Raw genomic sequence first — 16,006 nt, 5'->3', positions numbered from 1 at the left:
CAATGACATGTTAAGTGAGAATAAAAGATCCCAAAGAGTATACACTGATAAAGCACAATATCTAACTGCAGAGTCATTATGAAGTTTTCATCTGCTTTACGACTCTTTCAGAACTCTGCAGATAGGGACTTCATTTGTAGCTTGTTTGGTTAACATCGTTGACCTGGGATTTAATGTAAACTAAAAGTTCGCCAGTGTGGTTTTCTGTGTTGTTTCCAAGCCCATTCACCCTTTTATCCATTTAAATTCAAATTTAAAAGTTTCTGACTTCCCATTATAGACTTTCCTGTTGTGCTATTATAAGGTTTCTACATTGACATGAAATTCCAGACAGTTTCCCTGTTTAATCTATGAACACTCCCCTTTCCTCTATCTTTCATTTGGCAGAAGCAACAGCCCATCATAATTAGTTTTTATTGTTATTGTGATGCCTGAATTTTTCCCAGCTTTGTAACTATGTTTTGGGAGGAGGAGGAGGAGGAGGAGAATGTGCACAGTCATAAATTTTAAGTGCTATTTACATTCTTTTCCCCTTTTCTGGAAAGAAAGGAATTGACGCACATGGTTATGGAAGCTGTTGTTACCAACTAAGAAAGTGGCAAAACTATCGCAAGAAACTAATGAGAGAATATGATGGTACAGGAAAATACTTGATCAAAATAAGAAATTGAGGTGCAAAAGTCAGTGGATTGTGCAGGAGCATATGTGCTACCATAAAGTGCATGAAATGATGATGATTATGGAAATTTTCTGCATTTCTTATTGTGATACTCTGGTACATATGTTGTGTCTAGACAAGACAGCCTAGACACAATGAGAGGAAGCCGAAAGGCACGCGCTTAAACTCACGCAGGCTGGCGTGAGGTCTGAAACAGGATACGTAATGATGCTATAAAGAAAAGTACGTAGCTTCTGGAATACTTAACTTTAATCCACATTTGTAGAACATTGCTCTTGATGATACATTAATAGAATCTCTATATCAATTGAATATGGCGCCTTGCTAGGTCGTAGCAAATGTAGCTGAAGGCTATGCTAACTATCGTCTCGGCAAATGAGAGCGTATTTGTCAGTAATCCATCTCGGGCAAAGTCGGCTGTACAACTGGGGCGAATGCTAGTAAGTCTCTGTAGACCTGCCGTGTGGTGGCGCTCGGTCTGCTATCACTGACAGTGGCGACACGCGGGTCCGACGTATACTAATGGACCGCGGCCGATTTAAAGGCTACCACCTAGCAAGTGTGGTGTCTGGCGGTGACACCACAACATATGTGCAAAATAAATCCATTAATTTGGCGTTTTCCTCTAATTTTAATTGGACTATCTAGAACTTCGCCAGGCAATATTTCACAGATTTTTCATGTTGATATCAGTTGATTGCACAACCACCAGTTTTGCATGAATCATAGCATGAAGTACATGAGAGTGTTATGAAACTCATAATAAATCTTACCCATTTTTAAACTATAATTTTTGTTCAGTTTACAGGAATATGATGTAAATAGTTTTTTGACAGTACTGAGTTAGGCAGAGAAACTAATACTTATTTATATTGGAAACGTATAACACATAGTAAAGGTAAAAAAAGAGGAATTTGAGTTTAGGAACTAGGCTTCTACTTGTTGATCCAGTGTCAGAAGGAAAATGTGATGCCTACATCTGCATCTACGTGGATACTCTGCAAATCATATTTAAGTGCCTGGCAGAGAGGGTTCATTGAACCACCTTCACAATTTTCTATTATTACAATCTCGTATTGTTCGCGGAAAGAATGGACACGCATATCTTTCCGTAGGTGCTCTGATTTCCCTTATTTTATTGTGGTGATCGTTTTTCCCTATTTAGGTCGGTGTCGACAAAATATTTTCGCGTTCGGAGGAGAGAGTTGGTGTGGAATTTCATGAGAAGATTCCACAGCAACGAAAAAGCCTTTCTTTTAATGATGTTCATCCCAGATCCTATATAATTTCAATGACACTCTCCCCCATATTTCGCAATAATACAAAACGTGCTGCCCGTGTTTGAACTTTTTCGATGTACTCTGTCAGTCCTATCTGGTAAGGATCCCACACCACGTAGCAGTATTCTAAAAAGAGGACGGACAAGCATAGTGTAGGCAGTCTCCTTAGTAGATCTGTTACATTTTCTAAGTGTCCTGCCAGTAAAACGTAGTCTTTGGTTAGCCTCCCCCACAACATTTTCTATGTGTTCCTTCCAATTTAAATTGTTCTTAATTGTAATTACTAGGTATTTACTTGAATTTACGGCCTTTAGATTTGACTGATTTATCATGTAACCGAAGTTTAACGAATTCCTTTTAGCACTTATGTGGATGATCTCACACATTTCGTTATTTAGGGTAAAAGTAGAAAATGGATAGAAATGACAGAGGATATTTGGGGGGGGGGGGGGGGTTACACTCCAAGCTTTGATTTACAGGGAGAGCAGCAGGCACTGCAACGTTTAGGGTGAATTTTCTTGCCACTCACATCCAACAAACTCATATGTTGCTTACTGGACTATTGTGATTGATCTTTTCTCTTGTTGTTTATATAAATTTTCATATAGACAGTGTAATCCATTGCCCAAAGTTGGGTCCACTAAAGAAAATGATGTAGTGGTGCTTCCCGTGACCAGGCTTTATGTTACAAAGTGGTTTTCATCGTGATGATGTATGAAAATGTGTGTGGATGTCTGGAGATATAGAACCATATGAAGTGTAGGCTAGCATCGTAGATGGTGATGGTATGGTTCAGGGTAGTTTGTCTGGCTCAGTAAAATAGCAGTGAAAGTAATCAAATTTTGGAAATGTAATATAATTGGATAGATAAAAAATCTACTCACCGGGAGAAAACACAAATAAGCTCGTAGTGGCCAGGTGACACAGACTGTGCTCAGTCTGTCTCACATGGCCACAAAGAGCTGTTGCAGGATGATTGATTCACGGATCCAGTTTTATGGCTTCTTCCGTGTATAGCGATTTTACAACTATGAAGAGTGGGGCCTGAAGATGGCATCAGTGTAATGCTGAAACTGGTAGCACATAGAAGTTAATAAAATAAAATAAATTTCTACAATACATACGGCTGTTGGTAAATTATTGCATCAAGGAGATCGATTGTGTCCGGCATTTTGCCCACCACAATTAGAACAACTTTTCGTCACCTTCCCAATCTCCATGATACCTTTGTCGAACCAGATTTTCCTTCTCCACCCGTTTCTCTACCCAATGACTTCTACTCCTGTGACCATCCCAACTATAAGACTTGCCCCTTTCACCCTCTTACTACCACCAATACTATCCCTATAACAGGCAAAACATATACAATCAAAGGGTGAGCCACCTTTGAAAAATTGGCTTTTTACATTGGCATGAAAACAGCCAAGGTCCCAGTTATGATGTTTGGGCATAGGCAGAGGTTGTATGATTTCAACCCACAATATCCTGTGATTCATCAACTTCTTCTGGCGTACTTCGTGTTGAAATAGTTCACGGGTGACCTGCTGGATGTTGGTATCCAAGGGGCACAATATTCTGGCAGACGACCTCATTGCCATCAGGTGCACTGATGAACTGACTGATGGGGGTCTGGCACCACACTTTAATCTCCTGCCCCTCTCCCTCTGATGAGCTACTCCATCAGCCGTCCACACCCAGCACCCCTAGCCCCATTGTTATCACCAGCCCAGTGTTCTGTCCCAGGTTCACACCCAGGTGCTGCGTTTGCAGGTGGCACCTCTGCTATTCCTCCATCTTCCCCAGAGGTCAGTTCATTGTCTAGTATTTCATTCCGCTTCTTGACCATTCTAATAGCGGGGTCCAATGCCTTGCTAAGTACCAATACGTTATCACAATTTACCAGTGATACCATTACTCAAACCTCAGTAGATTCCTTAATGGCATGGTCTCAGAATTTGGATGTCTGTGTCAGAACCTTGGTGTGATTACAGTCAGTTCCAAGCAATTCCATCAGGGAATGTTCTGCAACTGCCGGGTTGTTAGGCTGCCGCAATCTTATATGGCGATGTTGTTCTTGGCAACGCTCTTTGACAGTACGCACCATCTGATCTATGTAAGTCTTACCACATTGCCAGGGTATCTGATAGACCCTGGATTCCGTAGTTCATGGTCATCTTTCACACTGTCAAGTAGTGCCTGTGTTTTGGCTGGTGGTGGAAAACTGTCTTCACTTGGGGTTTACGAAGAATTTGTCCTATCTTGCTAGATAACGCACCACAAAAAGGAATGACTGCAGTGGCAGTTTCCTCATGAGAACACTCATCTGGTTCCATTGGTTGTACAGAATGTGTAGGGCATAGGGCTTTCCAAATTTGCCTACACCTTGTAGCCATTCTTCTGGAAAACCACCCTCAGATGTCCGAGTTCTTCATTGATACTTTCATTGTCAGAGATAGTGTGAGCCCTGTGTACCAATATTTTGAGCATACCATTCCTCTGAGCCAGGTGGTGGCACCCTCAGCATGTAAGTATAGGTCAGTGTGTGTTTTCTTCCAGGACACTCTGTGGCCCACCATACTGTCCACTCCATTTGTAAGCAGGTCATGTCCTCTCCTTTTGTAACCAGGACATCCAGAAAGGGTAGCATGCTGTCCACCTCAACCTCCATCATGAATTTGATGTCCTGGTGTATGGAAGTAGGATGTGTAAGCCTCGTCATTCAGCATGTCTCTCCCATGTGGTCATATGCTGAAAGTGTCATGTACATATCGGAAGAAACAAATAGGTTTCCAGTGTGCTAATTCCAGGACTTCCTCCTTGAAATATTTCACGTACATATTGGCGACAACTGGTGAAAGTAGACTGCCCAGAGCTACTCCTTCCATCCACTCATAGTGGGTACCATAGAAAAGAAAGTACGTCGATGACAAGATGTGTCTAATGAGGTTGGTTGTCCCTTCATTAAATTTGTGGCCAATAAGTTCTAAGGATTCTTGTAAAGGCAGTCTGGTAAAAAGAGAAAAAACATCGAAACTTACAAGGATGTCATTATCTTAAAGCTTGAGGTTGTTAAGGTGTCCAACAAAACCCACAGAGCTGCAGATGTGATGTGAGGGTTTCCCCATGTAACAGCTAAGCAAATCCTTTAGGTACTTAGCAAGTGAGTATGTCAGAGCATCAATGTTGCTGACAATAGAACATATGGAGCCACATCCTTGCGATCCTTCAGCTGTGCGTAAAGTCTTGGAGGAACTGATGCTCTCTGTCTTACCTCCTTAATAACCTCATCAGGCAAGCCGGAGTCTTTGAGAAGAACCATGATTTTCCTCTCCACACTTTTTGTAGGGTCAGTATCAGTCTTCCGGTGTGCACTGTCTTCTAGCAGGCCCAGCATTTTCTCGATGTAATTCTGGTGAGATAGGACCACAGTTGTGTTGCTCTTGTCGGCTGGTAAGACCACAATGTCAGGTCTTTTCTTTGTAGCTGCCCTCTCCATGCTAGAGACGTTTGGTTTTATAGGTTTTTTTGCGTGAGAGCAGAAAAGGTTTCACAACATACTTCGGCTGCTTCAGGGGGCATTCTCGTTGCTACCTATTCAACTGAACTGATGATATCCATGACAGGTGCGGATTTGGTCCTTTCTTAAGAAGTGATCCTGCATCCTCATCCAGTTGCTTTTCTGTGGGATTGATAATAGTCCTGCAGGCAACATCATGAGGTTTCCTCTCAGATATACACTTGAACTTCAGTATTTGGCATCCGGTGGCCTTTCTTTGGACAGAGTCTGCTGTGGCCCATGTGACACCATGAATCCAGCCCTACATCCAAGAATTGAACTGGTTGGGGAGCTACAGATGTAATTTGTAAAGATCTTTGTTGGTCGAGTCCAGGCACCAGTGAGTAAAGCGGACTCTCTCATATTCCGCGGCTAGGCAGGCATATTTCTTGATTCTACCGGCAGTCGCTGAGTTGATATGATACTTTACTTTGATGAAATTCGGTACTAAACGTTCTTCATGGCATCTCATATGAAATGTAAATGCACTCAACAAACGGCTTCTCCAGGGGTGCAGCTTATCAAGGCTTTTCATGTTGTGATACATCTCCTCCGTGTAGAGGTATACGATGTGATTTTTCAGCTTCTTCTGGCTTACTTCCATCAAGACTCTGATCTCAGCATTTCTTCTCAGTAACTACTGCTTTCTTCACTCCCTTTTAGTTTTCCATATCTTTAATGCTCTGACCTTTCTCTTTTTCCTCCCCCTTTTACTCTTCTTTTCCTAACTCTCGTAGGTTGGAGAAAGGTATTGAATCATATTCATTTCATTGAGCTTATTCCACAATAGGCCACTAGACATAACCGGTGTGTTGATGGTGGTGTTTTTTTTTTTTTTTTTTTTTTTTTTTTTTTTTTTTTTTTTTTTTTTTGAGAAGTGTGTTGTAATCTTTCCTACCATATTCTTCTATAGTGCATGCTACAATAGTAGGCAAAATGAATATTAGTCACCCATATTTTCCTGTTCACTCCCACCTCTAGACCCCGTCCTCATTATGTTGTGCAGGAGTATAATTACACAAACTGTATTCATAATTGTGTTTATAGCTGCAAGCAGCACCTAAATACCTTTTTTGGTCTTGTTGCTTTTGAAACTTCTTAGCACTAGTATCAGATGTGTTGAATATGTACATGAAGCAGAGTAAAAGACAAAAAATATGTTGACATTATTAGTCAGTCGTGTGGAAATGCACAGTTGCTACTAAAAAGTAGATTGTGTTATTTAATTTTTAACAAAATGTTTCTGAAATAAGTGATGGGAAGTTTTTGTGTAATTGATAAATGCCAAAAGTTTATTTTTAAAAGCCTGTACCGTATGCAGTGTGTTACGTTGTTGCAATCATTTAAAGATTTTGATAGTTTCTAATTGATGGAATTTAAGTATAACCCATTCTGAATTGCTGATTTATTTTTAGTTGTGGAGTTTATGTTCAATGTACGCCACTTGATCATTTTTCTTTTTTTTGTGTGTGTGTACAGGTGTGTGGGAAGGCATTCTCTAGTGCTGCCGACTTAACGAGGCATGGCAAAGCTCATCTCGGTGGGAGCATGCTGACTTGCTCAATCTGCTTCCACGTCTTCGCAAACGCTGCCAGTTTGGAACGCCACGAGAAGCGGCACTCAGCAGACAAACCATACGCCTGTTCGGTGTGCGGCAAGACGTTTGCACGCAAAGAGCACCTAGACAACCACACCCGCTGCCACACCGGAGAGACGCCTTACCGCTGCCAGTACTGCACAAAGACGTTCACGCGCAAGGAACACATGGTCAACCACATCAGGAAGCACACAGGTGAGACGCCTCACCGCTGCGACATCTGCAAGAAGTCTTTCACACGAAAGGAACACTTCACGAACCACATAATGTGGCACACAGGCGAGACACCTCACGCCTGCCAGATCTGCGGGAAGAAGTACACGCGGAAGGAGCACCTGGCCAACCACGTGCGGTCGCACACCAACGACACGCCATTCCGCTGCGAGATGTGCGGCAAATCGTTCACGCGGAAGGAGCACTTCACGAACCACATCATGTGGCACACGGGTGAGACGCCTCACCGGTGCGACTTCTGCTCAAAGACGTTCACACGAAAGGAGCACCTGCTGAACCACGTGCGCCAGCACACCGGGGAATCTCCGCACCGCTGCAACTTCTGCTCCAAGTCGTTCACGCGCAAGGAGCACCTGGTGAACCACGTCCGCCAGCACACAGGTGAGACACCCTTCCACTGCGGGTACTGTCCCAAGGCCTTCGCCCGCAAGGACCACCTGGCGAACCACGTCCGCCAGCACACGGGCGAATCGCCACACAAGTGCCACTTCTGTACGAAATGTTTTACTCGTAAAGAGCACCTCACCAACCACGTAAGGCAGCACACAGGCGAGTCTCCCCACCGCTGTCAGTACTGCTCCAAGTCTTTTACCCGAAAGGAACACTTGACTAATCACGTGCGTATCCACACAGGCGAGTCTCCGCACCGTTGCGAGTTCTGCGCCAAGACATTCACCCGGAAGGAGCACCTGACGAACCACCTGCGGTGCCACACCGGCGAGACCCCTCACTGCTGCCACGTCTGCTCCAAACCGTTCACCCGCAAGGAGCATCTCGTGAACCACATGCGCAGCCACACGGGCGAGCGGCCTTTCGGCTGCGCTGAATGTGGAAAATCTTTTCCCCTTAAGGGTAACCTACTGTTCCACCAGCGGTCACACAACAAAGGTGCAGCTGCCGAAAGACCTTTCCGCTGTGATCTCTGCCCTAAGGACTTTGTATGTAAAGGGCACCTGGTCTCCCACCGCCGTAGTCATTCTGGCGATCGGCCACACTCGTGTCCGGACTGTGGGAAAACTTTTGTGGAGAAGGGAAATATGCTCCGGCACTTGCGCAAGCATTCAGCAGTCGGTCAACAACTGTCTCTAGTACCACACCACCATGGCGTTGTCGTTCAGCACTTGGCACATCATCCTCCCGCGCTTCCTCCCACAGCTCCTCCTCCTGCCCACCCACAAGCTGCTATCCAGCATCCTCCACAGCCACAACCACAGTCACAGCCACAGTCATCACAGCAACCCCCATCTCATCAACAGCAGCAGCAACAGGCACAGCAGCAGCAGCAGCAGCAGCAGCAGCAGCAGCAGGCACAGACCCAACAACCTCCACCACCACAAGCACCACAACCACAACCACCACCGCCACCACCACAGCAACAACAGCCTCCCCCACTTCCAGGACCACCTCATTCCGCAGTTGTTGTACCGACACAAAATGCTGTCCTAGCCACGTACTGAATCCAGTAATAAACTGCTTGCAGTTGTTAATTGTTCCTGAGTCCAATGAGTATAATATTTTCAGTCTTCTAATTTAATGCTATGTGCCATATCTGCCAATATTTTCAGATTTCATCTACAACCAGCATTAATTCAGACATTACACAGGTAACTTTTAATATGTTTGCATAATCATGTAATTATTTGAATTTTTTAATATTCAGTAAGTAGGAAAAACAATTTTTTTAGATTGAAGCAAGAAACAGCAGATTGTGTACTATTGTGTAATTTTTATAATTGACAGAGCCTCAGTTCAGCACCTGTTAAGTGAGTTTGTTATTCTTATTTGTAATTTAAAATTTAGTCTGCCAAACATAAATGCTTCAGAAATTTCAATCATAACTCACAATTTGAAGAGAATAGTGTTGGTTTGTGACTCGCCTGTGCTACATATTGTTTCAAAATTTACATGTGCATATTCGTTACATGTCGGTACTTTATTTCTTCATGATGCTTTGTGAGCTTAGATTTGATCAACTACTGTGAAGTTAAGATCTGAGCCCCTTTTAGTGTAAGGAATTCTTTGTTTTTGAATCAAGAATTTGAAATTTTTATAATTGTGTAATTATCACTAAAGGATTGGACACACACCAAAAAAATGTGATAGGACAAATTGGTGATGCATTATAGAACAGTGTATATTTCATTCACTTGGGACCAGAATATTTCTTTCCATAGTCACATCAGATTTTTGAAAGCACCAGCTTTTGGTCAAGCATTGGTAAAAAATGTTAGATTTTAAACTAACTTAAATCCCCTTACTGTTCACTTTTAGTATATAAGTTGGTTTCTTTCCAACTTGAAGTGCTTTTCATGTACGTTGCTGGACATTACATTGACAGTTAATTATGGTATTCTAATAGAAGTCTTAAAATCTCACTTCAGAGTAGACCTCAGATAGTTGTTAAAATAATGGTGTCGACAGTAAATATCACTGCTATGGATTCACAGTAAACGTCTGAGAACTGGAACTTTATCTTCATGATTTTTAAAGGAAGGTTCTTTTTCATGGTACAAATTAATCATCTTAATTTTTTCTTGTTATTGAATAAGTATTATTTTTTGCATCTCACATTACAGCATATTTAAAATATGACTAAACATTGTTCATTTGCACAATGTGTGTGCATGTTGCTTATTAGGTGTGGCATATCAAGTGATTCAGTTTCTGATCGCAATAATTATAAAATGCCTTTGTGTAGATGTTTGCACGTCAGCATTCTGATAAATATTTTGTATAAAGCATGGTATTTTTGAGAAGCTTTAGACCTTAGGAGATCTTTACTCTAGTTGTGATACTGTAGGTTTTAAAGCTTTTAGATGGCAGCTAAAGGGGGAAAAAAACAGTCATTGCATTATTAATAGAAAAAAGTACCTTAAATCAGTGTGTGTTTGAGAGAGAGAGAGAGAGAGAGAGAGATTAAGCAGCAAAAAGGGTGCTTATAAATAACAACAGTGGCATAATTGACAGCAGTTTTTAAAATATTTTTCACTTTAGATAGCACAGAAGTTCCATCTAGTATTTGTTGTCCATTTTTGTACTTGCCAATATATGTTACCCCTCCAATTCATTGCAAGAGGAAAGCAAATCTCAGTTGCCATACGTTGTTGAGCATATTTTAAGTTACTGGCAGTTTTCTGTTTGTTCCAGAGTGAGGGTCTTTGTAAAATTAAATAAAGGTAGTCCATCCCTTCTTCTGCTCAAGCATTAGAAGTCACTTTTGTTTAAGCTGTTTAAAAGTACCGTTCTGTAAGAAAATAAGCTTCATGCTATTATTCTTTGCCCATAAACTTTTCATTCCACAAAAGAGCTACAGAGTTGAATTCTACATGTGACTAAAAAATTTACACAGTGGTTTGTAATTTAAATAGCTACCTATATTAGAATAACTTCTCATTTGTGGTATTTGACATATCTGCTTGGCTATTGTTGGAGTGTTGATCCATTTATATCCATAAAATTCAGAGGAAACACATCCAGCTTCAATCATGGTCATGAGTCTGGTGAAAAATTCCGATGAATTTTGAATCTTGAAGGTTAAGGTGCGGAAGGTATTATTTTGTTACAGTTTACTAATGCTAAGTCCACTGGCCGTATTATACCAGGTGGCATGCTGAGGATTATCATGTACATATAATGTTAAAATAATATATTGAGCAACTGAAGATCAGTCTTCAGGGATTAAAATGCAATGTGCTTTCTCATGAACACCATTGTTGTATCTGATCATGGTATTTTTTCTATTAAATTTTACAAGTATTTGACATTTCCTCTGACCATTGTGAAGAAACATTATTTCACAACAATAATATTTTTTGGTTTTGATGTAATCAAATATGACTGTTTCATACACTGCCTTCATTTCATTAATACTGCCATGAACTGACCACTATTAATTTTATAATATATTAGGGATGAATGGACAACTAGTCTATGGAATAACAGATTTACTGCTGCAAAACCATTTAAATTTACCGTTGGGAACAAGTATGTTTATTTCTATAAAAATAATGCATTGCTCTTGCATTGTTAAAGGCAGTTTTGGATCATACTATTAAATTATTGGCAGTGTCATCTGCCAGCAGCTTCATTAATTGTTTCTGTTAAAACAGCATTGCTTCGATCTAACTCAAGGTTTAATTCCAGATTTTAAGGAATTTTTCTTCTGTCTCCTACTTACCAGCTGTCTTACTATGTTTCCTCTCTAAGGTATCTTATTTTTTCTCGCCTTTGGAGGAACATCATGTTAGTCATAGCTACCTCATTTTGGATTGCCCTCTGTTATTATTTTCATATAGAAACTGAAAATTGTACAAATGAAAGTTTCAGTAAGATATTCATATTTCTGTACTGTCCTCTTTCCACCTTTGTACTCACACTTATTGGCTTCATGTTTTGTCTTTTTTGCCCTACCAAATTTTCTTCCAGACCATCAACAAAAACTAAAATAAGGGAACTGCCAAACTAGTGAAACTCCCTCAGTAATTGCTAATCTTTGTAATTTGATGATTTTTGTCGTAAAATATTACTTCACTTGGTTCTGTTAAAAGTTTTTCATTTAATAAGCATTGGATAATGTTGTAAAATCAGTTTGTCTAAGTCTTAGAATCTTTAGTGAACCAAATTAAATTCCCTTGAATATGATCATGTGATGTAGAGAAAATTTGTGGTGACATGTGTCAGTTCTGTTTTATATTTTTATGTACATATATGTCCTGCATTGGGTGATTCGTTGATAACATGTTGTGAAAAGAAGAAAACCTTATTTGACCTGTGTGATAATTTTGCAGTTGTTCCTGATAATCTGATTACAGACATCGCATATCTAGTATTTTAAAATAAATTTTCTTTGTATTTGAGATTGAATATATCATGAATCATTTATTGTGTAATTATAACATTTTAATACAAACATAATAAAATGTGAATACAAGTTCCTGTTGTTCATCATTTTTCTCAAACCAGTTGCTGAACAATTGAGACATAGTAGATAAATAGGCCTGTTCAAACATCGTGATTAGTTTCATTTCTTTTTTCTTTCTTTTTCCTTCTCTTCTGTCTCCAGTCCTCTATCATATGTTGAGAAGTTTTGCTAAAATACAAGGATATTTCTGCAAATATCTGTTAACAATAAATGTCAGTATAACTGCTCACTAAATGTACTTTACAGCTTTGATGAAAATTTTAAAACTCTAATTTGACTACACATACTTGTATAAGAGGTGAAAAATAGTCATGTGGCTAAATACATGCATTCAGTTCTGTTGTGTGTGTTCATCGTGCTGCTGTCATGATTGAACTAGATGTTCTTCTTTTTATTATTATTATTATTATTATTATTATTATTTAAACAACGTGATATGCTGAAGTAAGGTATGGTTCAGTTCAGTGCGTGTGTAAAACACAGGAAAGATAACCACCACCTTATCATTTGTTCATCTGCTCCATATTCCATTTTTAAAGTATCATATTTCTGTCATCAGTTTTCTCTTAACTGTAAGGCTCACAAATAATCTTCCTTTTTGTACTGTGAGTTTGAAGAGTATTAGCATTTTACTCTCAAGAAGTAAATATTGCATTGTATTTCTAAATTGTTTGTTCTGTTTTTAATTGACAGGATTCAGCAAAAGATTTATTGACATGTTTTTCCAGCTAGGCTTCTTGAGCAATTCATTTCTGTGATATAACTGGCTCCCCCCTCTCCCCTCCTCCCCCTAGTAATAACACATGGACGGGATAAATGTACAGCAGTTAACAAGTATCCAAATAAATGTTAATTTACTATTGGAAGTCACGCTGTATACATTGATATTGCATCTCATGTTTTCATCATTCAGACTTTATTACATGCACATTACATTTAATATCCATTGATCTTCCCCCATTTGTCACTTTTAAATAGTGAGAAAATACAAACTTCCATTTATATGAGAATTAGTCATTCCCACAGCATGTAGGAAACACTGGGTGGGGGGGGGGGGGGGGGCAGTTACATGGAAGATGTGTCGCCAAAATCCAGAAAAATAAAATTTTATTAGTGAAATATGAAGAAGCACCAAAAAAAACCAGCAGTATGGAAAGAATATAGGTTGCTACTCATCACGTAGGGGAGGAGTGATAATAGACAGCCTCAAAAATTCCTATTACAATGGATACTTGTCTTCTGTAGTGCACAGTTATTTAATATATTCCTCTTAAGCTTGAATAATAGTTTCCAGTCACAGTCTGAAGCTTGTATATGCACAACTTAACATATGAGTTCAGTGTAGTTTTTTGCAGCAATATTCTTGAATAAATGTGTCACGGAATTCTTACATGTCATATTTGTATTCAGTCTCCAGCTTTCAATGACTTCCCCATTGTCCTCATTACGAGATTCCAGTAGGTTGGTAGCTAGTTAGTTGACCAAGTTGTGTTATGAAGATGCCACAAAGTCACAGAACTTTCATATGCTTCCATGGATTATATTGATGTCTGTGACTCAAGAACTCTGATAGTGATGCTGATATCTTTAGATAATGGACAACTCTTTTGATTTTTCTGTCGTCTTTCATCATTAAGTGCCTGTTACCACGCACTACAAATAGTGTAGCCACTGCCCTGGTTAAAGTAGTTGTTACACGTTTTGATCTCAGCAGCTTCTTAAGTGACAATCTGGGGTGTATTTTTCCTACTTTTTCTTGCTGCGTTTATTTTGTAAGATTTGTGGTGGGTCTTATACAAGCACTAGCGGGAAGTTGTGTCCCTGGCTGATATAACTGGGCAATATTTTGCCGACCCCAATGAACCGCCAGATGAAGGTATTATTACCTTTATCCTCTCTTCTCAGAGTAGTTTTTTCTTTTTTCTGTGGTCCGGATTCTTCCGTGCCACCTTTTTGATCCAGCTGGGCTGAAGATCCCTGGAATGCTTCCGCAAGTTCTCTCTGTTGTGCTAATAAATAAATAGCCACACTTCTCACAAACTGGAGTATATTTTGCCCAAGATTTTCATTATTACTTTTCACAACATGATTAACAATTGCTATGGTAATACCACTCTCTTGAGTATATTCAAACATCCGCACATGCATATTGTAGGACCTGAGAGAAAAATCAGAAAAACAACTACCACTCTTCAGTTGTTCATTATGCCCTTGTTGGTGCATCATTTACTCCACGGCTCTCAGTTTCAGGCACTGGCCTCACCATGGCACAAATGACTGCCGGACGACCATTGGTTGTAATACCATTTTTAATGGTCCCCTTCTCGTTGGCTCCACCACTGCTCCACATTCACTTCATACAAGAAAGGAAAACAGTTTCCCTTTCCCACTACATTTATTCTTATTCAATTTAGCCAGCCGCGGTGGTCTCGCGGTTCTAGGCGCGCAGTCCGGAACCGTGCGACTGCTACGGTCGCAGGTTCGAATCCTGCCTCGGGCATGGATGTGTGTGATGTCCTTAGGTTAGTTAGGTTTAAGTAGTTCTAAGTTCTAGGGGACTGATAACCACAGCAGTTGAGTCCCATAGTGCTCAGAGCCATTTGAACCATTTTTATTCAATTTACTCAAGAGCATCTCTTGTCGACAGCTTTCCAATGGTGTTGGGATGTTTACAAATACCCCAAAACACTACAAATCTCAGCAAGTAGATGCACAGGACAATATTCCTGTTTCATCAAACATAATTGTATGTTTTTGCATGGGGTGTGTACAACAACAGCAGATGCTGAGAGGCAACAGAGAAATTAGCTGGGTCATCCACCTTCTAATGAAAGCAGCACCACCAGTGTTGTGCAGTTATAGACATTGACAGTCTGTGATAGCATATGAAAGTTCGGTGCCTTGGTGATATCTCATTGAAATAAATTGGGCAACAAAGTGAAGTACCAAATGACCTACTTAAATTTCATAATGATAATGATGGAGGAAGTTGCAGAAGCTTGAGGGTGTTTTTTTTTTTTGGGGGGGGGGGGGATGTATGGAGGGTCGCAAATGTCCTAAAAACTCCATTCAGCATTTATTCGATGTTGATAAATGCTGTCTCATTAGAGGCTCTTTATGATGCCATGGGATATCAAGATTTATTGGAGACCTTTTCAGCTACACTCCATACACAGTAACTCAAGGGTTTTAAATTGGAAATGTTGGGAGGCCACTATTCCTTAGACCAAAACACATCCAAATTGTCTGATGTCCAGTTTTGTAACAAACAGCTTCTGTGATAAAGTTCACCTTCTTGCTGAAAAGCTTATGGAGTTTCAACTATCGTTGTTTGCATCCATGGCTTCAAATAATGTGATAGTTTCTTCTTCTTCTTCTTCTTCTTCTTCTTATTATTATTATTATAATATAGTTAATGTGATGTACGTTGGAGAACTTCTGTGAAGTCTGGAAAACAGGAGATACGTGCTGGCAGAATTGGAGCTGTGAACGTAGATCACGATTCTTGTGTAGATAGCTCAGCTGGTCTTGAAATGGCAAGGATACAATCCAACACACAATTACACAACAGAGCACTATCCACCACAAACAGAAAGATTTATTCTAGATAGTTTATTCATACTTATGACATCTTTGAGCTTATATGTACACTTGCATACTTGAAACCTATCAATGGTTGCACAAGCTATTGTGGGATTTAAATACATAATACTAGCAGTTACTTTGCCATGGCTGAAAA

At 40.1% G+C, this 16,006-nt stretch overlaps 1 protein-coding gene across 1 annotated transcript in view; it reads left to right on the top strand.

Annotated features, from left to right (window-relative positions):
- The window catches only part of LOC126236005 (zinc finger and SCAN domain-containing protein 2-like), a 205,314-nt gene extending 193,092 nt beyond the window's left edge, over positions 1 to 12,222 (top strand). Inside the window, exons 12-13 of the mRNA XM_049945014.1 lie at positions 6,995 to 7,727; positions 7,980 to 12,222. Of these exons, the coding sequence (XP_049800971.1) occupies positions 6,995 to 7,727; positions 7,980 to 8,803 (1,557 nt within the window). The 3' untranslated portion in view covers positions 8,804 to 12,222. The remainder of the gene's footprint in view (positions 1 to 6,994; positions 7,728 to 7,979) is intronic.
- Positions 12,223 to 16,006: the final 3,784 nt, after the last annotated feature.

The sequence above is a fragment of the Schistocerca nitens genome, chromosome 2 (assembly GCF_023898315.1).
Source record: "Schistocerca nitens isolate TAMUIC-IGC-003100 chromosome 2, iqSchNite1.1, whole genome shotgun sequence".
NCBI lineage: Eukaryota > Metazoa > Arthropoda > Insecta > Orthoptera > Acrididae > Schistocerca > Schistocerca nitens.
This window is presented reverse-complemented; position numbering and strand designations above follow the sequence as displayed.